Source organism: Aquarana catesbeiana, linkage group LG05 (genome assembly GCF_042186555.1).
Source record: "Aquarana catesbeiana isolate 2022-GZ linkage group LG05, ASM4218655v1, whole genome shotgun sequence".
NCBI classification, from domain to species: domain Eukaryota; kingdom Metazoa; phylum Chordata; class Amphibia; order Anura; family Ranidae; genus Aquarana; species Aquarana catesbeiana.
The window spans coordinates 608,261,013-608,285,924 of NC_133328.1; the positions used below are offsets into that span (position 1 = coordinate 608,261,013).

Sequence of the window (24,912 nt, forward strand, 5' to 3'; positions counted from 1 at the left end):
AGTCCCTCCATGGAGTCTGCAAAGTGTTCTGTGCTGCAAAGTGAACGTACTGCAGGCTCTGCTGACCCCAGTCCACAGAAAGGCTGAACTGTTCTCACTTCAACCAGGCTTCTTATTCTGCTTGTATTTGCAACTCTAAAAAGTGAAAAACAGCCCTGGCTCTGATGACAACACCCCCCCCCTTGTGGCTCGTGGCTCTGACAGACAGACCCCCCCCGTGGGTGGTCAGGCATTTACCGCCAGGCTGTGGGTATCCTCTTCACGTGCTCCTGTGTCTCCACCTAAGCAGCAGCAGCGGTGGAGGTATCCTACCTCCAGTCCAGCGCGTGTCTCCTCTTCCTAAGCGCCAGGCATCCAATCGGAACGCCTGGCGCTTTGGCCAATCAGGAGACAGGTCTTATGCCATGCCTCCTGATTGGCGGGGAGGAACGTTAGTGTGAAAACAGCAAAAATTAATTCGCTATCGTCACAGAATTGGGTGGGAGCGGGCGCGCTCTCGGTGCCCCGAGGCCACCTTATTTTGAAGCCTATTAGAGCCTCTGGCTCGAATCAGGTGCTCAAAAAAAAACTCCCCTTCCCACCCCCACCATAGGAATCTATGCGTCCAGCGTCCTAAAAGGGGCCGGGCACATGGATGGGGGGGCGGCGCCCGTGCGCCCACAGTGCACGGGCCGCCATGGCAATTGTTGGGCACAGTGGCTGCGTTTGATGGGCACAGTGAGGCTGCAGCCGCCACTGCTCACCCCACACTAACACTCTACACTCAGAGTCACAATAAGTGAACACACTAACTTGCTAGTAGCAAACTGAGCCCTGCTCTATCTATCTTCACTCCACCAACACACTGCAAAAGCTTCCTGTGGCATGGAAGCTTTTATAGTGTGGGGTAGGACTATGAGCACTGACTCGTGATTGGACAATGTCATCATCACTTTGTCCAATCAGGGCTCTGACAGTGCTCTCTGTTCTAATTGGCAAAACCTTGCACTTGACCAGGTGTCAGGTGCAAGGCTCCATCCAATTAGGGCCCTAGAATGCACTGTGCATCACTCAGAACGCAGGTGTTCGCCGATCGGGAGAATAGGTGATGTTGGGGCCGAACTTTTGCTCGGCCAGAACCGTTCACTCAACTCTAATGTCACTGGCAGGGAAGGGGTTAACACTAGAAGGCGATCAAGGGGTTAAATGTGTTCCCTCTTGTGTGTTTCTAACTGTGGGGGCAGTGTACTGATTGGAGGAGCAGACATATCGCTGTTCCTAATTACTAGGAACAACAGGTCTGTCTCTCCTGACATCGCGCCCGCCGGCCATGCGCATTGGGTCCCCCACCTGCTATGGCTCTTAAAGGAGTGGACGTACAGGTACACCGATTCACGCAGGGAAAACAACCTGCCGCCGTAAAAGTGTACGTGAGCCAGTCGGGAAGTGGTTAATGATATAAAAAATAGGGCACCACTGCTTCCTCTGATACCAGCAATGGGGTACTATTACTCCCACTAAGAGCCCTTTCACACTGACAGCGCCCGGGCATCAGCGGTAAAGTAATTTTAGAGGCGATTGGCCGAATAAAGGGTTAAAAGCGCCTGCAAAAGCACTGTGACAGCTTCGGAGGCGCTTCCCATTGATGCACTGCTCCTAAAGCGCCTCAAAGAAACTGCTTGCAAGACTTTTTTTGACCCAGCACTCGGCTTTCACACTGGACTTACAGATTAGGTATTTTTCAGGCGCTTTACAGGCGCTATTTTTAATGCTAAAGACCCCTCCAGTGTGAAAGGGGTCTAAAACCAATGAGGGATCATTGTTTACTTCCACTGACACTGGGGCATTTTCTACTCCCACTGGCCACAGTCTGGCCTCCCTAAAGTCTGAAGGCCACAGTCTGGCCTCCCTAAAGTCTGAAGGCCACAGTCTGGCCCTTTGTTTAGAAAGTTAGGAGCAATAAAAAAAGCTGATGGTGATTTCTCGCTCTAACAAAATGTGTTTGTGGCTGTCTCTGTTGTAGAGATTTCATGCTACTTCGTGCTTATCAAATCGTCTGCCAATGGGATAGGAAATTAACAGAAATCTCCCCAGTGGAGACACAGGAAGTAATAAAAACCTTGCAGGGGTACCTTACAGGTGTTTGAACTATTCCGAACCACCAATGTCAGCAGGGTATGTTAGCCCTAATGCCTACATGGTGTATCCATGGTGCACCACTGCTGTGCAAGCTCACTGCACGCTCCCAGCATACTGACCGAGCTGTCACAGAAATCTCCCAGTCACTGTAAACAATCTGGAGCTGGAGGGAGGGTTTTCTGATCAGGTGACTGCTGTGACAGCCAATCACAAAAGCAAATCAATAGTAAATTATGTGATCGCGCTGCCTCAATACTAAGGTAGAGTGAAGAAGCCACATGTGTTGGTGGCATAACACGTAGAGGTTGAGCCTGGCGGTGGGATTATTCACTGGATAACGTGAGATGCTGGATTTTATTACTTGCTTGTTTCTTTATGAAATAAATGTGAGTGCATTTTATGAAGTGGGTTCTGTGCAGTTTGTTGAGCTTACTAAGCCGGATACTGCACTATTGGAGGCTGTCTTTTCAGTTTATTGCGTATGACCTACTTGTGAGCTGTGTGGAGCCATTTTGGAGAAGGAATCCCATTGGTCACTAGGGAACCTGAGCATCAGAGTTTGGTCCAGCTGATTGATCTGCTTTTATGCTTTTCTGACCCTTTGGGGTCCATTATGAAGGTGAGCTTGCACTCCACTTGGTGAAAGGAGCACAAGTTGAAAACTATTGAAACACTGTGGTGTCATCTCCTTATGAAATAGAGACTTTCTGTATTGCACTATTTAAAGTGGAGTTCCACCCAAAAGTGGAACTTCCACTCATTTGTCTCCTCCCCCTCTCCAGTGCCACAATTGGCACCTTTCGGGGGGGGAGGGGGGACAGGATACCTGTCTTTGACAGGTATCCTGTTCCCACTTTCGGGAGTCTGGGCCGTGGCCTGTGACATCCCCTCGGGGCTCCCTCCTCCTCTCCCTGTCACCAGGCCAGTAGGCGAGAGGAACGGGGCCTTGCGTATGTACAGTAGGGTTCCCAGCGTGAAGCCATAAGGCTACACTGCTGGGTACCCTTACTTGCAATGGTGGCGGCAGCACCCGACAGCTGATGGAAACATCAGCTGCTGTGCCGACATCACTGGACTCCAGGACAGGTAAGTGTCCTATTGTTAACAGCCAGCAGCTGCAGTATGTGTAGCTGCTGGCTTTAATTTTTTTTTTTTGGGCGGAACACCGCTTTAAGAAGTTTTATTATTCATATTTCACATTATAAGACTTTTTTGCATTATTTACTTATTTATTTGTTCATGGATTTATTTTGCATTGCCACTTTATCTTCATGATATGTTTACATTTATAGTAATTTATTGTCACTTTTTAATTATCACTCTACCGTAGTATTGAGGCAGTGCGATCACATAATTTACTATTGATTTACTGTGGATGTGGGAACACATTTGGTGATTGCAGCAGCTGTGTATTTTATATATATCGTTATCACTAGGTGGCAGCACGCTACTACTTTCTTTACATTTCAATCACAAAAGCAAATGATCAGGAGCTCCACCTCCTGTCTTTCAGAACTCCTTATAGGCCTGGTGAGACCTTCCCTTCTCTATCCTGAATTTAAAAAAAAGGACTAGATTTGGGCTTAAAGCTGAGCTACCTTTCATTATTTTACAGTTGTGGGAGTAATTCAGAATAATACAAGTCTTCTTGTTTGTTCATTTAACAAACACTAAAATAAAATAAAACCTGTTGATCATGTCAGAAATCCATAGCTGTCCTGTGTCCTCTGCACACTTCTTTTGTTATCTCACCAAGCTTTTCTAATTATCTCGGACTGCGGAATGATTAACTTTTATTTTGTTGAATTCTGAGAGTGGGAGTAGTTGAGTAGGTAACAGAAAACACTGGACAGGGCTGACACCACTCAGGATACAAAAATGCTGTATGTTGTCAGCATACAATAGCACTTAGGAGCTGAGTGCATTTCTGGCAGATCATTGGCTATTTTTGGCACTTGCAGGTTTATAAAGGGATAAAACATGGGGCAATATGCATTTACTGGATAGGTTTCTTCTTTTAAATTCCACCTTGACATACGCCTTTGTCTTTGTGGAAACCTAATAGATTTTGTGTGGCGCCTAGTAGAACCAAACTGGCCCTCTGCTCATTTATCTGTAAAAGTTTGGGTGCTTTTCTGGTTTGGTTGTTTTTTAGTATTTTTTGTAATATCTCTTTTGATTGATTTGTATTGGTGTCTAAATGCATGAAAACATTTAGGTGTGCATTTCCATTGTCTGAAGTGATGGAAAGTATGATTGGGGATGCTGCAAACACTTGTCAGCTTGGTAAGCAGAGACTGGGCCAGCGTAGTTATGTAATGATTGCTATGTAACGTCTGCAGAGGATGCTCAAATTTTCACTTGTAGTCTGTGCCACATACATGGTGTCTTTTAGTCTTTGGCCAGTACTGCCAAAGACAGCACCAAAGAGGAGGTGTATATTGCATTTTTTAATTTTAGTATGGCTGGAGTACCATTTAAAAGAAATTACCTGGGTTTGGGCTTTAAACTTGTAAAGTTAAAACAAATTATAATAAAATTGATCAGAGACCGCAGTAGTTTCCCTTTAATCCTGATTATCACAGTGGTATACACTCACCGGCCACTTTATTAGCTACACCTTGTTAGTCCCGGGTTGGACCCCTTTTGCTTTCAGAACTGCCTTAAAGGGGTTGTAAAGGTAGAAGTTTTCTTTTATCTTAATGCCGCCCAGGACACTCCTCCTGATTGGCTGAGACACAGCAGTGGCGCCATTGGCTCCCACGGCTGTCAGTCAAAGTCGGTCAGCTTATCAGGGGAGAGAGGGGGCGAGTCATGGCTCCATGTCTGAATGGATACACAGAGCTCTGACCCGGCTCAGGTGCCCCCATATGTGTATGTTATTTGTTGTATGTACCCATAATACAGCACAGAAACAATAGTGCCCATTTTGCTTTTTTTTTTGTCCTACCTAAAACACACTGACACTCACTGACACTGATACTTAGAAAAAAAAATTCTAGCAAAAAAAAAAAAAACTGACCCTGACCTTGACCCAAACACTAACCCTGCCACTGACCTCAATCAAACCTTGAACTAGGTATTGTTTTGTGTTTTTTATTTTATTTTTTCTACACACACTTTTTTTTTCTCTGCAAGGAGAGAGAAAGATACTAAGCATTTTTCTCTTCCATTCACAGAGAAAGAAAACATTGGGACCGACTTCACAGTGACTGATAACTGTGATAGCCAATCAGAGGCTATCACAGCGATCAGGTAACCCGGAATGGGGAGTTCTGGGTCCCGATTGTTAATATGGGGCCTGGGGCTCTCCATGAGACCCCGGTCTCTGTGCTGGGAGCGTGGCATGTGACACACTCTCAGCCCCACAGAAAAATCCCAGTCCAGCGGGGCCCTATATTTGCACGTGGTCGGCGTGATTGTGTTAAGAACTATCTTTAGCATAAAGAACAAGGATTTCTGGAAGTGATGGTTTGGCCCCACAGAGTCCTGATCTCAACATCATGGAGTCTGTCTGGGATAACATGAAGAGACAGAAGGATTTGAGGCAGCCGACATCCACAGAAGATCTGTGGTTAGTTCTCCAAGATGTTTGACACAACCTACCTGGCGAGTTCCTTCAAAAACTGTGTGCTCCATTGCACAAGTTGTTACTCCTTGAGGAACCAATACTGATTCTAATATAGATCTGTAAAGTCATTGTTTTCTCTGAGTCCATTCAAGTTTTATCTTGTGTTGAGTCTTGATGAAGATGGTGTGGGGGGAGTGTGAAACGCATTGGTTGTTTTTATATGACTTTTTTTTAATCAAAACTTAAATGATCTTGGACACTTTTATCCGGTTTTGGTCTGACACTTCTTTCTGTATTTCTATGGTCTTGTTAAAACCACTTTAACAGCGGTCATGTGACTGCTTTCTATCTCTATACACAATACGTAGGAAGACCTGTTGGCAGACTTGAAGACAGAATGGCAGCAGCCATTCCTGGACTTCCCATAATAGTAGTTGGAAAGTAGCAGTGGGCTACAATACCTCCCCTCAGACAAAACAGAGACCTACTGGCAGGTTTTGTATTAACATGGTTGCCTGTAATTCACAGTGAGCACAAGAAAGGTAACACCACCCTGCCCTGAAGGGAATGGGTGAGTGTTGTCACCTTAAGGCTTCATTCACATGGGTGCTGTGGCCCTTATGGCACGAATGAGCAATTTCTTTATGCAGCTGGGCCTGGGATGCAGTGGCTGTACAGACACAGCTGTAAGTCCCAAATAGTGCATAGCTCTGAATGCATACAATGTTCATTTGGGCCGCACACCGGCCCCTGCACACCTTTAAATTAGGACATGTGGTTGTGTCCGTATGTTGGATGGTAGCCTACTGTATGTATAGTTAGCATCCGGCTGCCCAGGTCCAGGGGAAGGGGTTCATGTTTTAGCTGCCTTTCCCTGGTATGTTCACGGGCTTTCTTTGGGGTCCAGCCTCCCTCCCGTGTGCTATAAAAGGGAAGAGGTCCAAATCCTAGGGGGCTCCGGTAAACACTTGGGAAACGCATGGGGAATCTAGGCCAAAAAGTTGCTGGGACCTCTGGTCCGCCTGGATAGCCGAAAGAACCCCACAACATGGACTTTTCTGTCAGACCATGGAGAACGAATGTAGCTACCCTCTAACAGGAAGTCAGATCACAGCAACAAAAAAAGGGGTGGTTTAGTGTTGTTTTAGGGATCACAGAGCACAGAGTTAACAGTTTCTCAGTTTTGTTAAGCTCCTATAATATATATACATTTTAAAAAAAAGTGTAATCCCCGAAAATATATCCAATTATTTTCTCTTGTCTTCCTTTCCAGGAAGGGTCTGTTCTCTGGTCTGCACCTGAAGAAAAAGAAGAAAGGTGACAAGGGATTGACGTTTGCAAACAAGGGTGCACAAGGTAAGGCCTATTAAATAAACAAAGAACAACTCAGAATAGAGCCGGATCAAGATTATGGGAACACTATATTTCCTCCTCAGCTAATCAAAGCAATCTCTCCATCAAAGGACAGAATTAAACTTTTGCACAAAGCAAAGCAAGTAAGCATAAGCTCTACTTGTGTGTTATCAACCTTGCACTATATTATTAGCAAACTATGCAAAGTGCCCACACTTCCATACTATATACTATGCTTCCATACTGTAATGGAGCATAAAGAGATACACAATTAAAAAGATTTTAGTTTAACTCATAATACTTATTAATCGTTTACAATTCAATACTACACATATTTAAAGCAGAACTTTACTCTCTCAATCAACATTGTCTATTTTAATCCTTATGCTTCTAGGATTAGTAAATAGATAGGAATGTATATTATGTATTTTCTTGTTTTAAACCTTTTTTCTTTATCGTACATCACAGGACACAGAGCGACTATAGTAATTACTATCTGGGTTATACGCCACCTATAGGTGAATGGACACTGGCACACCCAAAAGACAGGAAGTCCCCCCTCTATATAACCCCTCCGATATAGGAAGTACCTCAGTTTTTTCACCAGTGTCTGCAAGGGGGTGGTCACTGATGTGATACATGTCCTCCATACTTGGAGGTCTGGACGGTTCTATTAAGAGTCATGGACTTCAATCGGAATCCATTCGAAAAAGCTGTCAGCCAAAATGAATGGTACCTGAGCCTCATTGGAAGGAGAGAAGATTCCTCAAGGTTTGCCTGTAATGCAGCCTTACGGCGCTGGACCCTGCGTAATGGAACCCTGTGCAGTGTTTGTTCTGACCAAGGTGCTTTCCTGCAGGGTGCTATATAGGTCCAGGGGAGTGGACCCCAGATTAAGGGGGGGCCCAGTCTCTGAAGGTCTTTTGTGACAAAGCTTGCCGTGATGGGTGAAGATTGGACTCCTGTTATGTTCAGAGTCCTGCAGCAGGAATGGTAAGTCTGCATTTGTTTGCAGTTTCTCTTTTTTTTTAAAAAAAAAAGAGAGAGTTCTGACTGTCTGTGCTCCCGGTGGCCACTGGGAGCAGTGTGCTGTTTAATCATGCTATGTACTCTTACTCATGTGGGATGCTGTTTTTCTTCCAGCCACTAGAGGGAGCAGGGTCACACAGTGTGGCCTATTTTTATATAGGCAGGAAGGGCGGCCATGCCATGTGGCAACAGGTTCATTAGGCCTCTGGAGACATAGCAGCAGCCCAATGGATACTAACAAAGTGTGAGTACTTACTATGGGAGAACTGTGTGACAGACAAGTCATGATTATATGCTGCATATTTACTGCTTATCTGGGGGGGACTGCACAACTGTAATAGTGGATAGTTAGCAGTTCACTTTAAAGTGTTGTTGACTGCTCTGTGGGCAGGTGCAGCGTAGTATACATGCTTGTAAACTTGTTGCTTAAATGCATGTTTAAATATACACGTTTGGAAAAACATGAGCATGGGTGCATTTTAAGGAGTTGTATCTCCAGTATAGTGCATATGTGCTTGGTTAAATCCTGCAAGACTAGTATGGGGTCAACTGCAGTTTAGCAGGTGCTTGCTTGCAAACTAGCTGAAATGCACAGTTGCTGAAGATACATGTTTTTACATATTCGCATAAATATATATGGTTATACATGTTTGCGTAAAGATACATGATCATGGTTGCACGAGGATGCATGAATGCACAAAGATGTATGTTTATTCATGTTTGCATAAAGATACATGATCATGGTTGCACATAATGCATGGTTGCACAAGGATGCATGGTTGCACAAAGATGCATGGTTATTCATGTTTGCATAAATATACATGGTTATACATGATTGCATAAAGATACATGGTTTCATAAAGATGCATGTTTGGACATATTTGTATAAATAGACATGGTTATTCATGATCGCATAAAGATACGTGATCGCATAAAGATGCATGTTTATACATGTTTGCTTAGATATACATGATCACGTAAATATACATGATCGCATAAAAATACATGGTCGCATAAAGATACATGGTTGCATAAAGATGTATGTGTAGACATGTTTGTATAGATATACATGGTTTTACATGGTAGCATAAAGATACTTGATCGCATAAAGATACATGGTTGCATAAAGATGCATGTTTATACATGTTTGCTTAAATATACATGGTTATACATGATCGCATAAAGATACATGATCACATAAGGGTACATGATCGCATAAAGATACATGATTGCATAAAAATGCATGTTTATACATGTCTGCATAGATACGTGTTGCGTAATGTTGCATAAACACATTTCATAAATGCATGCTTGCTTATTGCAAAAATGCTTGTTTCCATGGGCATATGAATGCATGTGTACAGCGCATGCTTTCATATTTGGCCTAAATGCATAGTTGCATAAGCACATGCTTCCATAAACGCATGCTTCTATAGATGCGTATTGCTTAAACACATGCTGGCATGTTTTTGTTTGTACTGCATACATATGTCTATTTACATTAAGCTGTATACATATGTATTTGTTTTCCTGGGACTACATACATATGTGCTTATTTGCATAGGGCTACATGCATATGGGCTTATTTGCCTGGGTGCTTGTTTGCCTGGGGGTAGATGCGTGTGCTTATTGAACTTGTACTGCATACATAAATGCATGAATGGCAAAAATACTTGTATACCTGCATGTTTGCATACCTAGGTACTTGCATACCTAAGGGGTTGCATAGAGGTAAACCAACATTGTTTTAGGCCTGCATCCTTGGACTGTATATTAGGTTGGATAATATAGTTGCTGCATTATTTACCTGTTATACCAGTTAAATATACCCAGAAAAGAGGGGCAGCCGGGGGAAGCAGGGGCACCGCTCTCAGGTTCAGGGATCTGGTGGTGTCCACATCTCCCGATGACAGTGATGTCAGGTGCATCTGAGCCACTGTGGTGTTTGGCATTGCAGTGTTTCCTGGCACATTAATTTTTTCGGCAGACTGCGGGCACTTCACCTTGATCATGCCTGATCTTGGTTGATCGAAGCCTAAGCAGGATCAAGCCTGGTTACTATATAGATGGGAGACTGCCCGGGGATACCAGATGCTGTAAGCTTTCCCCACCCGGGTGAGGGAGGCATCTGAGGCTGCTGGGATTTGAGAATATCTCAGGCCAGAAAATCTTAGGGCAGTCTCTGAGGTGGTTTGTTCCATCTTTAGCCGGCAGAAACCTGGTAGGTTAAGTGCACCTCTTGGGATTGTCTGGGTCTGTCACAGAGTTGTCAGTCTTTTGCCTTGCATTTGCTCTTGGAGCAGAAGTTATGGGCTCATTATTGTGAGACAATTAAATGGTAGCAGTTCCAAAGCCAAATAGGGACATGAGGTCTATCTTAAGATCTCAAGCTGCTGAACATCCTTCTGTTTCAGATAGACTAGACTGTCCAGTAATGACCTCTCTGCAAGAGGTAGATTTCAGAGTCCATAATCATCTGCAAACGCACATCTTCATGTGGCGGTTTGTTTCCAGGTCCATCAAAGATTTCTCTAATTGCAGTGGAAAGCTGTTTTTTTTGTTAATCTTCCCTTTGGGTTGGCCACAGCTCCGGAGGGTTCTCAAAGCGTCTAGCCCCAGTGCTGGGCTTGCTGAAGACACCTCAATACTCTTTACCTCAATAATCTTTGCTCAGGAAGCAGTCAATTCCAGGGCTTCCTTCGATATATTTCTACAGGAGGAAGCTGTCAAAGTACGTTCTCTACATAAAGCCCTACTGCAGTTCTTGGTAGAGGATCATTTTCTGTCTGGAACTTGAAGATCCAGGCATTGCATTGCCGGAAGGCTCTGTTTGTGTTGGGTGCTGCAGAGCAAAATTGGTGCTTGATATTCTTCCTTTTCAGGAATTTGGAAAATAGAAACCACTGATACCAGTCTCTCTAAGTTGACTTGAGGCTGGCTACAGTTCAGTGGGCTTGGTGTCCACAGGAGAAAATACTGTCCAAAGGCTTGGAATTTTTTGGTCAGTATGCCTTGCTCTGGATTATAGGACAAACCTGTTGTAGGTTTAATCTGGAAATGCCTCTGCAGGCATATATATATCAACCACCAGGGTGGCACCAGAGGTCATGCGACTCAGGGAGGTGTACCACATTCTGTCTGGGACAGTACAAGTACTTTCTCTATCGCCAATACATATTCCAGGTATAGGATAGTGGCAAAGGGAACTCTGTAGGGGAATCTACTAGATTCCAAGTTCTACAACAGTTTGGGACAGGTGTGTCCAGGACAAGAGTCCCACTGCCTTAAGGTCTGGTTCTCCCTTATTTGACTTTTTTTCCCCCATTTTGAATTCTGCCACATTTATTATTATTATTATTATTGCTATACAGGATTTATATAGCCCCAACAGTTTACGTAGCGCTTTACAATTTGAGGGTAGACAGTACAAATACAATACACTTTAATACAGTAGGAATCAGAGGGCCCTGCTCCTTAGAGCTTACAATCTAAGAGGGAAGGTCAAGAGATACAAGAGGTAATAACTGTGGGTGATGTACTGATTGAGAAGATAAATGTACAGTTGTTAGGTGGGGGCCAGATAGGCTTTTCTGAAGAGATGAGTTTTCAGGGATCGTCTGAAAGTGGATAAAGTAGGAGAAAATCGGACAGATTGGGGTAGAGCATTCCAGAGGATGTAAGAGGCTTTGGAGAAGTCCTGAAGGCGAGCATGGTATGAGGTGACAAGGGAGTTTGAGAGCAGGGGGTCTTGGGAGGAGCGAAGAGAATGATTAGGTTGGTATTTTGAGACTAGGTTAGAGATGTAGCTGGGGGCCAGGTTGTGGATGGCTTCGTAAGTTATAGTTAGTATCTTGAATTTAATTCGGTGACTGAGTGGCAGCCAATGGAGGGATTGGCAGAGGGGTATAGCAGACGCTGAGCGGTTTGTGAGGTGGATGAGCCGGGCAGCAGTGTTCATGATGGACTGAAGTAGGGATAGCCTATTTAGAGGTAAGCCAATGAGGATGGAGTTGCAGTAGTCGAGGCGGGAGATGACCAGGGAGTGGATTAGAAGCTTTGTGGTGACATTGGTTAGGAAGAGGCCTATCTTGGAGATGTTGCAGAGATTGAGGCGGCAAATTTTGGAAAGTGATAGAATGTGGGGTCGAAAGGTTAGTTCAGAGTCCAGGATTACACCTAGGACCTTGGCGTGGGGAAATGGGTTGATAGTTGAGCCGTCGATATTGACAGAGAAATCAGGGAAAGTGACACCTGAGGGAGGAAATATCATGAGCTCGGTTTTGGATAGGTTGAGTTTGAGGAAGTGATGTGACATCCAGGCTGATATGTCTGCTAGTAAGTTAGTAATGCGTGAGGAGACAGATGGAGAGAGCTGGGGGGTGGAGAGATAGATTTGGGTGTCATCAGCGTAGAGATGATATTTAAAGCCGTGGGAGGCAATCAACTGACCCAGTGAGGTGGTGTAGATTGAGAAAAGGAGAGGTCCAAGAACAGAACCTTGGGGGACCTCAACGGAGAAAGGAAGAGGAGAGGAGGAAGTAGAGTTGTAAGTGACACTGAAGGAGCGGTGGGATAGGTAGGATGAGAACCAGCGAAGAGTACAGTCACGGAGACCAAAGGAGTGTAGTTTATTGAGGAGGAGGGGTGGCCCACTGTGTCAAAGGCAGCAGAGAGATCCAGGAGAAGTAGTACAGAATAGTACAAATAGTACAGAACATCTTCTGCGAAGAATCCGTAAGGTGGTAACACTGATATTAGCGTTGGCTGAATTAGCCCAGGGGGGCTTGGTACACAGACATAGCAAGTATTGCGGGGGTTGCTCCTTGGACACTCCCAGTCTAGCGGGACCTGATGGTGTTGAGTCCTGTATCTCAGCACTGTTGAGCCCCTGAAAGCCAGCTTCAGGGAACTTCAATTACAGGACTTGAAAATATTTTTTTGCCTGGGGTGAAGGCAGGAAGGGGCACCGGCAGAAATATGTGGGTGGGAGATTTTCTTTTTCTTTCTCCAATCAGTAGAGGAAAGGAGTTTGGCCTTAAGTACCGTTAATCATCAGAGTTTGTCCCTATCCATTTTTTTCCAGGGGCCGTTGTTTCTCACTCCTTGTTTCATTCCTCATACAGCATGCAACTTGGACAGCCCCGCCTGTCAGGCCATTCTTTTGTCCTTGGGACTTGAACTGATCTCGACTGTCCTTGCAGAGGCCACTTTTTGAACCAACCGGGGGATTCTGTTGGTCCTTTTATCTCAGAAGTTGACTTCTTTGGTTGCTATCACTTCACGAAGTGGAGTGTAATGCCCTATACACATATTAGGATTTTCCAACAGCAAATGTTGGATGTGAGCTTGTTGTCGGAAAGTCCGACCTTGTGTATGCTCCATAGAACATTTGTTGTCGGAATTTCCGCCAACAAATGTTTGAGAGCAGGTTCTCAAATTTTCCGACAGCAAAACTTGTTGTCGGAAATTCCGAGCGTGTGTACCTAAGTCCAACTTACAAAAGTCCACGCATGCTCGGAATCAAGCAGAAGAGCCGCACTGGCTATTGAACTTCATTTTTCTCGGCTCGTCGTACGTGTTGTACGTCACTGCGTTCTTGACGTTCGAAATTGCCAACTACATTTGTGTGACCGTATGTATGCAAGACAAGTTTGAGCCAACATCCTTCAGAAAAAAATCCACGGTTTTGTTGTCGGAAAATCCTATCGTGTGTACAGGGCATAAGGGTTGGTGGCTCTTTCATGCAAGGAGCCATTCTTGGTTTTGCATTATAAGGTGATGTTGCGTCCTCATCTATTTTTATTGCCTAAAGTGGTTTCTAGTTTTTCACTTGAATCAGGACAGTGTCTTGCCTTTTATTTTTCTCCTACTCCACAGTTGGCAGGAGAAAGATTGCTACCCACTCTAGAGGTAGTTCAGATGCTCAGGGTCTACTTGAGTTGTCGGCACAAGTCAGGAATCCTGGTTTGTGCTGCCAGAAGAGCACAGGAAGGGCAGGCGGCATCCAGGTCGAATATTTAGCAGTGGATCTGCCAGTTTATCAATGATGCCTATGGTTTAAATGGCAAAAAAATCTTTTTTTTTATGGGGAGAGATTCTCTACCAGCTGTGGGAGTATCTTGGGCCATCCATCATCGGGTGTCAGTGGCCCAGGTGTACAAGACCACTCTTGGTCTTTTGTTTATACATCTACAGGGTTTTTACCAGGTCGATGTCAATCACATAGAAGATACTGCCTTTGGCCTCAGCGTATTACAAATAGCAGAGTAGGTCCTTCTTTGGTGGCAGTTTCTATGATGGTGTCTTCCTCCCCTCAGGGGCATTGCTTTGGGACATCCCAGATAGTAATTACTATAGCTGCTCTGTGTCCTGTGATATACGATAAAGAAAGTAATATTTTTCCTACAGCTTACCTGTAAAATCTTTTTCTTGGAGTACATCACGGGACACAGTGGACCTTCCCCTCTTTTGGGAATTGCTTGCTACAAAACTGAGGTACTTCCTGCATAGGAGGGGTTATATAGAGGGGGGACTTCATGTCTTTTGGGTGTGCCAGTGTCCATTCACCTATAGGTGGCGTATAACCCAGATAGTAATAACTATAGCTGCTCTGTGTCCTGTGATGTACTCCAAGAAAAGGATTTTACAGGTAAGCTGTAGGAAAAATCCTATTTTTCAATTTCTTCAGCTACTTCCTGGTTTTGAGGCCTAGACAAATGATGTTATACATCCCAGGAGTCTTCAGGAAGGGGAGGGGTTTTCTCAGCTAAAGGAAGGAAGGGGGAGCGCCATCTAAGTGCAGTATCACAAGGGGGGGTATAGTAGAACAACGGTTAAAAACACTTACAGAGTGTTAGATAAAACAACCTTATCTACTAAGAGCTCCGAGCACAGCCTGTTCTTTCCCAGCAACTTCTTTCTCTACTGGTGACGTTCTACGCTGGTTGGCGTGGACTTCTTGTGCATCACAAGAACGTCCAATCCTCCTCCATCGCATCTCACGGAGCCAGAACTGAGGATTGAGGATTGAGGACATTTGGCGGAAGAGCCAGTATACCATAAGCTTTTTTATCTAACACCCTGTAAGTGTTTTAAACCGTTGTTCTGATAAACCCCCTTGTGATATTGCACTTAGGTGGCGCTTCCTCCTTCCTTTCTTCTTTTTGTCTCACTTGCATAGCTGGCTCAACTCTGAGGATAGCAGCCCCACAGTGCTCCACAACGTATGTCCCAGCATCAGAGACTGTAATTACCATCCCAGCAGTTATTGCTGCACGTTTGCCTGAACTATTGTTTGCATACACTCCATGCGCCTGATTTTATGACTTTCTGTTCTCTCAGCTAAGCACGCCCTCCTGCCTGCGTGCCTGAGCTAAGGGCAGATGGATTACAGGAAGTAAATGTTACACAAATCATCTGCCCTTACTCAAGATGGCCACGGCCAGAAATGCTGGGGGGGGGGGGGGGGGGGGGACGATTAAAAATGAATTAAATAGTATTTTTGGTTTGTGGTGCTCAGATGCAGTGTAGTTCTGCTTTAAGGCTTTGGATATCATGTTTTATATTTGTATGGGGTAGCAGGGGCATAAGATGGGTTGCTAGCACCCAGGATCCCCTCCTGGGTAGGGATGACCTCAGGCGTGTTCAGACATGAGTTTGTGGCATCCATGAATTAAAAGCTATCTATGAATGAAAATGAAGGAGAGGGGATGAATGAAAGGTCCTCCTCCTCAGGGCTGGGACAACGGGTGGGCGAAAGGGCCAGCTGCCCTGGGCGCAATGATTTACTATAGGGATGAGGGTGTCTTTCTTCTGTTACAAGGCTGACGGGAGTAGTGACAGTGGCAGTGATTTTGATGGGCGTAGGATCCTCTAAGCTTGCAAATCATGAAGGGGAGGGGGGGGGAGCAGTTTGGCATCTTTGACCTGGGCATTGGATGACCTTGTCCCAGCACTGCTCCTCCTCCATTCACAATAGAAACTATATTATAATTATTATACAGGATTTATGCAGCAGCAAAAGTTTGTATAGCACTTTACATTATAACATTATAAAGGGAGGCAATACTGTTACAATATAATTCAATACAAAAGGGCTAGCAGGGCTGTACTCATGAGAGCTTACGATCTATTACGAAGGGGCAAGTGGTACAAAAGGTGATAACAGTGGGGGACATGTTTGTAGGCAGGTGCAGTTTATGTTCTCCACTGCCGGTGGCGCTCATCTGCTCATTACAGTGGGAGAGAAAGTTAAGAGAAACACAGTTCCTCTATGGTTTCCAGGGTCACTGGGAAAGCTATCCGATTGGATGCTGCCACCCCATGTGACACTAGCAGCCATCTTGGGTCAGGCAGACCCTATTTAAGGCCCTGACTCCCAGGCTTGGCTTGCATTTTCGCATGTGGGTGGTATAGGGGACAGGTCACCCGTCTGACAGGGACAGGGATTAGTGGCAGGGAGAGGTTCCTGACCAGTAGGAAAACGATAGCGACACACCACCCTTCTGGAGACCCCCCCCCCCCCCCCGATTGGCCAGGTCGCATTCCACCCCTCAAGACAGACGCTGTCGGCACATTTAAGACTTGCTCTGATACACATTGCTAATATTGCTGTGAGTGTTCCCGGTTAGGTGTCTTCCTGCTGGGCTTGTTGTGAATTACTAGATTCTGCATTAATACAAGTTCTGTTCTCTGCAATCGGGCTCTGTGTGTTTATTGCCACTGCACCTCCCCACAAGCTGGTGGTAGAATTAGAAGTTCAGGTGTTAGCTTGAGGTGGAATAGGCATCCCTAAAGAGATGAGTTTTCAGGAATCTCCTAAAAGTGGACAGAGTAGGAAATAGCTGGACAGATTGGGGTAGGGAATTCCAGGGGATGGGAGAGGGTCTGGAGAAGTCCTGTAGGTGAGCATGGGAGGAGGAGACAAGGGCGCTAGAGAGCAGAAGGTCTTGAAATGAGCAGAGAAGACAGTTTAGATCATCCATACTGAGACAAGATTGATGATGTAGCTGGGGCAGAAGCTAGATTGCCTCTGTAGAGGTGGGCCTATGAAGAAGGAATTTCAATAGTCGAGGCAAGAGATAACAAGGGAGTTTAACAATTTTTATTTCCATTACACATCATAAAAACAACCTCCCTCTGATGTGGGAGAAATGGAGAACAGTTGTTTACATCAATATGTTATAAAAACAGAAAAGGACAATCAACATCACATAATTATATTTTATAGTATGTGGTACATCCAGTTGTTGTTTGCTGTGAGGTAAACTGCCAGAGTAAACTTCCAACCGGAATCGTCCAACGCGTTGCGAATGCCTATTTACAATACACCCTTCCTCAGGGAATGATCACATTCCCCCTCTGTTCTCGGCTGCATAAGGACCTCAGAGAACTAGACGAGGAGAAACAGCAGCAAACTGACCTTCCCAGTGAATGGCTGTGCAGGAGTGGTTGGGGGGGGGGGGGGGTGTCAGCACAAGTCTGATTATTGGAGGAGAGCAGGCTGAGTTCTCAGCATAGCTAGAGAACTGACCACGGTGTGCTCTCATGCTTAATATGGTCAGTTTTTAATAGGAAAGCAGAAGGACTGGCGGAAACACCAGAGAGTTCACACAAGGGAAGCAATACAAAGAGAACAGGAAACTTTTTCATACAAGTACATGGTATATCAGGCACGTATCAGGAATATGAGATTTTGGGTTGACATATGCACTAATGAACTCTCAGAGCTTGTGTTCCCTGATCTGCAAACATGTCTAATTACCTGGGTTTTATACAATCTTGGATACATCTCTAATGCCGCGTACACACGGTCGGACTTTTCGTCTACAAAAGTCCAACGGACGCCGACGGACTAAAGCTGGCTGGTAATCCGATCGTGTGTGGGCTTCTCCGGACTTTCAGCAGACTTTTTCAGCCTCAAATCCGACGGACTTTAGATTTGAAACATGCTTCAAATCTTTACGTCGTAACTACGACGGACCCCGAAATCCGCTCGTCTGTGTGCTAGTCCGACGGACAAAAACCCATGCTAGGGCAGCTATTGGCTACTGGCTATGAACTTCCTTATTTTAGTCCGGTGTACGTCATCACGTACGAATCCGTCGGACTTTTGTGTGGTCGTGTGTAGGCAAGTCCGTTCGTTAGAAAGTCTGCTGCAAGTCCGCCGAAAGTCCGCCGGAAGTCTGTCGGACAGGCTGTCGGACTTTTGTAGACGAAAAGTCCGACCGTGTGTACGCGGCATAATAGACTTCTACGGACCATAGAAGGTCATGGATTCATCCAAGGCTCTATATAGTCTATACTGGTAAGAAGACCAAGGAAGGCGATTGGGTCACTATTTGGGTAGAATATGCCTAGATTTTTATCTACTGGGTTGTGGGCTTTGTAGCCAAGAGGTGGTACACAATATAACAGTGTGGTGAAGACTTGGAGCCATTCATGAGAAACCTTAGTGGCACTACCAGCCTGTATACCCAGGTTATGCCCCTAGTAGGAGGAAGTCCTGGCAGCCTCAATTGTTTGGGATAGAAAAGAATATTATGCCCCTGTTACCTATATCACATGTGTGAACACAATATTAAATGGCAGATAAATAGAGATGAAAATACTATGGATACTAACAAGAAAAAGGGTACACATGAATAACAGCAGGAAAAGGGGCAGATTTCTTTCCTATTTGTTCTGGGCTCTCCCCCCCTTCAAACATGGGGGGTTTTAGCACTTGAGTTGCGACACTTATGACACATGGGGCAACATTTTTTACACATATTACCTCTACTTTCCGGAAGAAGTGGATTGTGAAACAAATCAAGACACTTCAAACACCTCTAACCCGCTGTTGGGATTTATTTTAAATGAATAAATGCATTTAATAAATATATGTAAACTAATGATGGATGTTGGTATAACGTGATTCACACACAATATTGAATGTGAGGTGGAAGGTCTTAGAAGCATCATGCTTAATCCCCAAGGGGAAGCATGCAAATCAATTATTTTAAATATGTACTCTATATATTGTGAAATAAAAAAATATTTTTTAACAAATTACATTAGGGTTTCCTGTTGGTACACTGATAGTTCCATTCAACTTCATTAGTTTTTTCACTTTTGGGGTTGTGGTGCCCTGGTCACTCATAGTCTGTGAAGAATACTATACACATGCCTCTTTGACTTAATTTATTTATATTATGGAGAATGCAAGAGGAAAGGGAGCACTGCAGTATTGTAGCAGGAAAACTAAGGCTGAAAAGTGGACAAGGACTACGGTGGGACACCAGAAGTTGGTTAGGGTTCTACTAAGGGGCTTGTGTATAAAAGTGTTCTTTTTAAGACGAGTCATTTCTAGACAGCAACCAATCCACTCCAAACTTTCATTGAAGGCCTGATGCTGATTAGTCGAGGGATAAATCCGCTTCCTAAAAAAAAAAAAATGATGCTTAAGGCCCTAGATGGCAGCCCGCGAGGCACCCAAACTCCCGCTTATCTCAAGAGAAAACAACAGCAATCACTGACTAAAATTTATCCCAGCCAGTCCGTTTATACCACATGAATGCTCAGCTGGCTAAGTCATGAGATGACGGGGGTTATCAAACATACATTGTTCCATCATCCAACCATAGCTGCCTGGATTTGGTGAATATTTTATAATATTGATTAGACACTATATACAACTAAAATGTCATTTTTGGATGAACTGATCATTTAAGCACCATTGATTGTTTATGATGTTTTGTTCTTCAGACGACACTGACAGCACTCATGGCGTTGTCCCTGCAAGTGATTTGGGTGGCAGTACTGACAGTCTGCTCACCGACATCTCTACCTCTAACACGTCCCTGTCTACCGCTATGCAAAAGAAAAGGTATTTACAACATTCTCTGTTAGAATGTTTGATAATAACTCATAAATATAATAATATTTCTGTAAAGTTATGACATGACTGCCTAATTTTGAAGACATAAAGATCTCAAGCTTCCCAGTGGCATTGCTGAGCTGCTGGCTGTCCTGTTTGGTGTATTTATTCATTTATTCTTCAGTATTTTCTGTTTTAGTTTTTATTTTGTTACTGGGGGCTGCTTTTCTGACCTCATGACTAAGCCCTGACATCTGTCCTTCCAGTATTCAAAAAGACTGCCTCAATGTCCAATGGATAGCAGTTGATGTAACTTAGCAATGAAGGCATTACTAAAAGGAGGAAAAGGTCAGAGAGGGGTTAAAAACTATGTTAGTTTAGTGGGGAAGGGGCATAGTTCTTACCTGATTGGAGGCGGAAGGTGGGATTGGCAGGGATGGAGTCGCAAGGGTGGTTTGTGCAAGGTATGCTGGGTATTCATTCCAGAAAGTTTAGGTGAAGAGAAAACTTCCCATCCTTCCCATCCTGTAGTCAGGTGTATTCGGGGTTGTGGGGAAGTATTTTGTGGTTACAGATTTATAGAAAAAAAGTGAACTTTTGTCACAGCATGATGGGTCAGGGGGTCTTTGGTAGGGGGTTGTTGATATTTTTACAAGGAGCTAGGTCCTCTGAAGGAAAATGTAAGAATATGTGATTGAGTTTGTAACTTCTTTGAGCCGATTGGAAGACAGCTGAGGACATGGGCAATTTTAGTAATAAAGTGTGTCTTAAGGACACACGAAGACCCCCTCCTGGTTGCATTGTTAAAATTGTATTAATGTATTGTAATATTGATGCAATGGCTTTTTTTTTTTTTTTTTTAAATCAAATTAAGTTTAATTGAAAAATAAAAGCATATAAACAAAAGTTTACAGCAATTCCAAGACAGTCTCTTAAGTATCATGAACATACGCAGGAAAAAGCTTATACAGTGTATAACAAACACAATAGTATAAACTTGGCTTGCCTCTATCGCAAAAAGACAGTACTGTTTTGTCATAAGCAAACAGAATCAATCCCCCTAGTTTGCAACACCAACTAACAAGTGTGCAGTGTCAGAGGAATAGAACTCAAACAACAAGTAGCCTGTCCATAACCAATTCTTAAGGACTCCAGCCAGGGACCCCAAAAAATTTCAAAAAATTTGCGGGGGCATCCCCTGTGCTGGTAGATGTACTTCTCCAGTCTAATGCCGTGTACACCCGATCGGAAATTCCGACAGGAAATGTTCGGTGTGAGCTTGTTGTCGGAAAGTTCGACCGTGTGTATGCTCCATCGAACATTTGCTGTAGGAATTTCCTCACACAAATGTTTGAGAGCAGGTTCTTAAATTTTCCGACAACTTCACTTGTTGTCGGAAAGTCCGATCGTGTGTACACAAGTCCATCGCACAAAAGCTCACGCATGCTCAGAATCAAGCATAAGGAGCCGCACTGGCTATTGAACTTCCCTTTTCTGATGGCGTTCTTACGTTCGGAATTCCGACAACATTTGTGTGACCGTGTGTATGCAAGGCAAGTTTGAGCCAACATCCTTTGGAAAAAAATCCACGGTTTTGTTGTCGGAAATTCCGATCGTGTGTACGCGGAATTAGAGTTTCACCTATACATTGTACGCATTCCTTATGAGATGGGGAATCAGTAGACTTCCAATATCTAAGCACAACTCTCCGGGCTTGAAAAAGAGCTCTAGCCACAGCTTCTCTAATGGGAACAGGTAGTTGGAAATCACCTAGTATGTCCAGTAGACAAGGTTTCAAGGGTCAAGCGGGATAGAGAGCTGAAATACAGCGTTTATCGTGTTTAGTACTCCCACCCAATAAATGTGTAGTTTGGGGCACCGCCAGATTAAATGGATCAAGTCCCCATGGTCCCTGGAACATTTAATGCAAGTGGGGACAGAAGAGGCTTTTCTGGCTTGTGCTGTGTTTTCTGCTCTTAAAAGCCAACCTGAGCTATGCTTTTTATTTTATGTTTAGATAAAATAATGATGGGTTTTAACCTCCATCAGGTTTTTATTTCTGTCTGTGTCCCCCACCTCACTACTTGTTTTATTGGACAATCATTGCTTGGACAGAAAAGGAAGTGAAATCTTTCTATTTGGGATCCAGATACCAAAATAAAGCTCGTAGCGTTCTGGGTTACTCCAACCAGGTATACCTAGAATCAGGGGCGTTGCTAGGTCTACAAAAGATCTGGGGCTAGAGCCCATAGCAGCGTAGTAAAGAAAGCCATGCTCTTGGGCGGGCATACACATGTATATACAGTAATATACGTGTGGGTGTATATATATCCCCAGAGAGCCCCCCGCTTACATCAGGGTCCCCAGAGAGCCCCCCCTTACATCAGGGTCCCCAGAGAGCCTCCTCCTTACATCGGAGTCCTCAGAGAGCCTCCACCTTCCATGAGTGTACACAGAGGGCCCCCCCACTTACATCAGGGTTCCCAGAGAGGCCCCTTTACATTAGGGTCCCCACAGAGCCTCCCCCTTAAATCTGGGTCCCTAGAGAGCCTAGGCCTTAAAATTAGGGTCCCCAGAGAGCCTCTCCCTTACATCAGGGTCCCCAGAGAGCCCCCCCCACTTACATAAGGGTCCCCAGAGAGCCTCCCCTCCCTTGGGGACCCCTGCAGAGACTCTGGGCTATTGGCCTCAGATTCGGGGCTATAGCCCCAAAAGGCACCCCCTAGCAACGCCCCTGCCTAGAATGGCTCCATCTGGAGCCCGTGAAGGAGAAGCCTACGGATTGCCCACTACTAACATTCCATCTTCCCAGGGATAAAAATAGAAAACCAATTAGACCTCTGAAATTTGTCTAAACCATTTGTTCGGATGACCTTATAATTTTAGTCACCACCTAACCAAAGGTTTTTCCATTACACTTATTTTCAAGCTTTCTGTAGACAAGGCAATTTAAATGTTAATAGGAAAATTCATGCCTAACATGTAATTACTTTTTTACGGTTGATTCAACAGGTCCAAGTTAGAGGCAAAGATTCATGAAGGAGAAACTAAAATCCAGACATATCAGGTTAGCACTTTGTGTAAACTAACAACTGTTTGTCAGTAGGAAGAAATCACATGACCATCGTTTTGCCAACATGCTGCTCATCAATATATTTGTTTTCTCAACAGATTGCCATAACTATCACAGAAGGCAGGCAGCTGATTGGTGAAAATATTGATCCAATCGTCATCATAGAAATTGGAGATGAAAAGAAGCAAACAGCAGTCAAAGAAGGGACAAACGCTCCATTTTTTAATGAGGTGATTTTCAGATTGTGAAATCAAAGTGTTAGTTGTTTCCAAAACACACAGGAAGGGGTGGCTATAGATCTATCAGCTTGTAGGATATCTACTCAGCTTTGGTTATGTGCCATGAGAATCTTCTTCAATCTATCCCCATGGCACGGCTGATGTTATAAAGTGTGCATACTGTAAACATCCATTCCTTTTTCCATGGAGAAGACTTAAAAAATTAATGTTTTAAGTGTTAAACACTTTGGTGGGTCCACAAGGTTCATCACAAGTCCTGCCACAAGGTGGTTTACCCCATTCTTCATAAAAGTCAAATAAATATTTTAAATTATTCATGAATTCTAGAAGCCTGAACCAAAATTCCCTGTGTCAGTATGCGATGGTTAACTTACAATAACTCTCAGACCAGTTTGCCAACCTAAATAATATTCACATTGTTTTTAAAGTGGTGTTCCAGCTGCAAATATTTTTTTTTCAAAGTCAGCAGCTACAAACACTGTAGCTGGTGACTTTTAATAAGGACAATTACCTGTCCAGGGAGCCCACGATGTCGGCCCCCCGAGGCTGACCCATCCACTGAATTGGGTGCAGCCGCTGCCATTCTAACTAAGGGAAACTGGCAGTGGGGCCTTCAGGCTTCACCGGCAGTTTCCTACTGCGCATGCGCTAGTCGCACGGCGCTTTCTGAATGGCTCCGCCGTCCTCTGGGACACACATATGCCCCAGAAGGCAGCGGGCGAATAGCAGGAAATGGAGCCCTGGCCCGCGGCGAGGCTGCGATGGAAGTACACAAGGTACTTCATTAAAGGTAGGAGGGAGAAAGGAAAAAAAAAAAACAATAGTCAAAAACGAGTGGTGTAGGGTAGTCTTTCCTTTTAAGATCTAGTTGAAAAAGTGGGTGGAACTCTGCTTTAAGGACATATATGGCCTTTATTTGATACACGGTTTTAACCACTTCAGCCCCGGAAGATTTGGCTGTTCAATGACCAGGCCATTTTTTGCGATACGGCACTGCGTCGCTTAAATTGACAACTGCGCAGTCGTGCGACGTTGTACCCAAACAAAATTGACGTCCTTTTTTTCCCACAAATAGGGCTTTCTTTTGGTGGTATTTGATCGCCTCTGCGGTTTTTATTTTTTGCGCTATAGAGTATATAAAATGGGTGCAGAGCTATAGACTCAAAGTAATTAAAAAAAGAAGTGAACAATTATGAATATTGATATATAAACAATAAATGTCCATCATTAATAAATCAAACAGTCCATCTTGATAGTGAAACAATAATAATCACCACGTGAAATTTATAGTGAACACAAAAGGTCAAAATAGTCCCCCGAATGATGGAAGCAAATCATGAATATTGGACATAAAGATGGTTGATGCTATAAAGGCTTTATAGGTCTAGTGGCAACGGTGCCAATCGGGAGAAAATCCAAAAATGGAAATAAAATTATATAAACAATCTTGGTGACCTTCTCCGGGGTTTGATGCGACAGATAAAGATGTGCAGATACCACCACCCATATGAAATGGAGGCTTACCGAAAGGTTGGGACCCAAAACAGCGTATGCTGTATGAGTCAAGAAAGCTTAAAAGTTGCCCCCTGGCAGATGATGGGGAGATCCTTAGAGCTCTTTAGAGATGAATCACATGGAAACAGGACGTCTCTAACCTCTACACAGAAAAGAC

General features: G+C 44.2%; 1 protein-coding gene across 3 annotated transcripts in view; it reads left to right on the plus strand.

The window, feature by feature from the left end:
- Positions 1–24,912, plus strand: part of FER1L6 (fer-1 like family member 6) — a 274,276-nt gene that overhangs the window by 64,118 nt on the left and 185,246 nt on the right. For all 3 annotated transcript variants that reach the window (XM_073632222.1, XM_073632223.1, XM_073632224.1), the window contains exons 2-5: positions 6,963–7,045; positions 19,817–19,937; positions 22,941–22,995; positions 23,100–23,231. In XM_073632222.1, the coding sequence (XP_073488323.1) occupies positions 6,963–7,045; positions 19,817–19,937; positions 22,941–22,995; positions 23,100–23,231 (391 nt within the window). The remainder of the gene's footprint in view (positions 1–6,962; positions 7,046–19,816; positions 19,938–22,940; positions 22,996–23,099; positions 23,232–24,912) is intronic.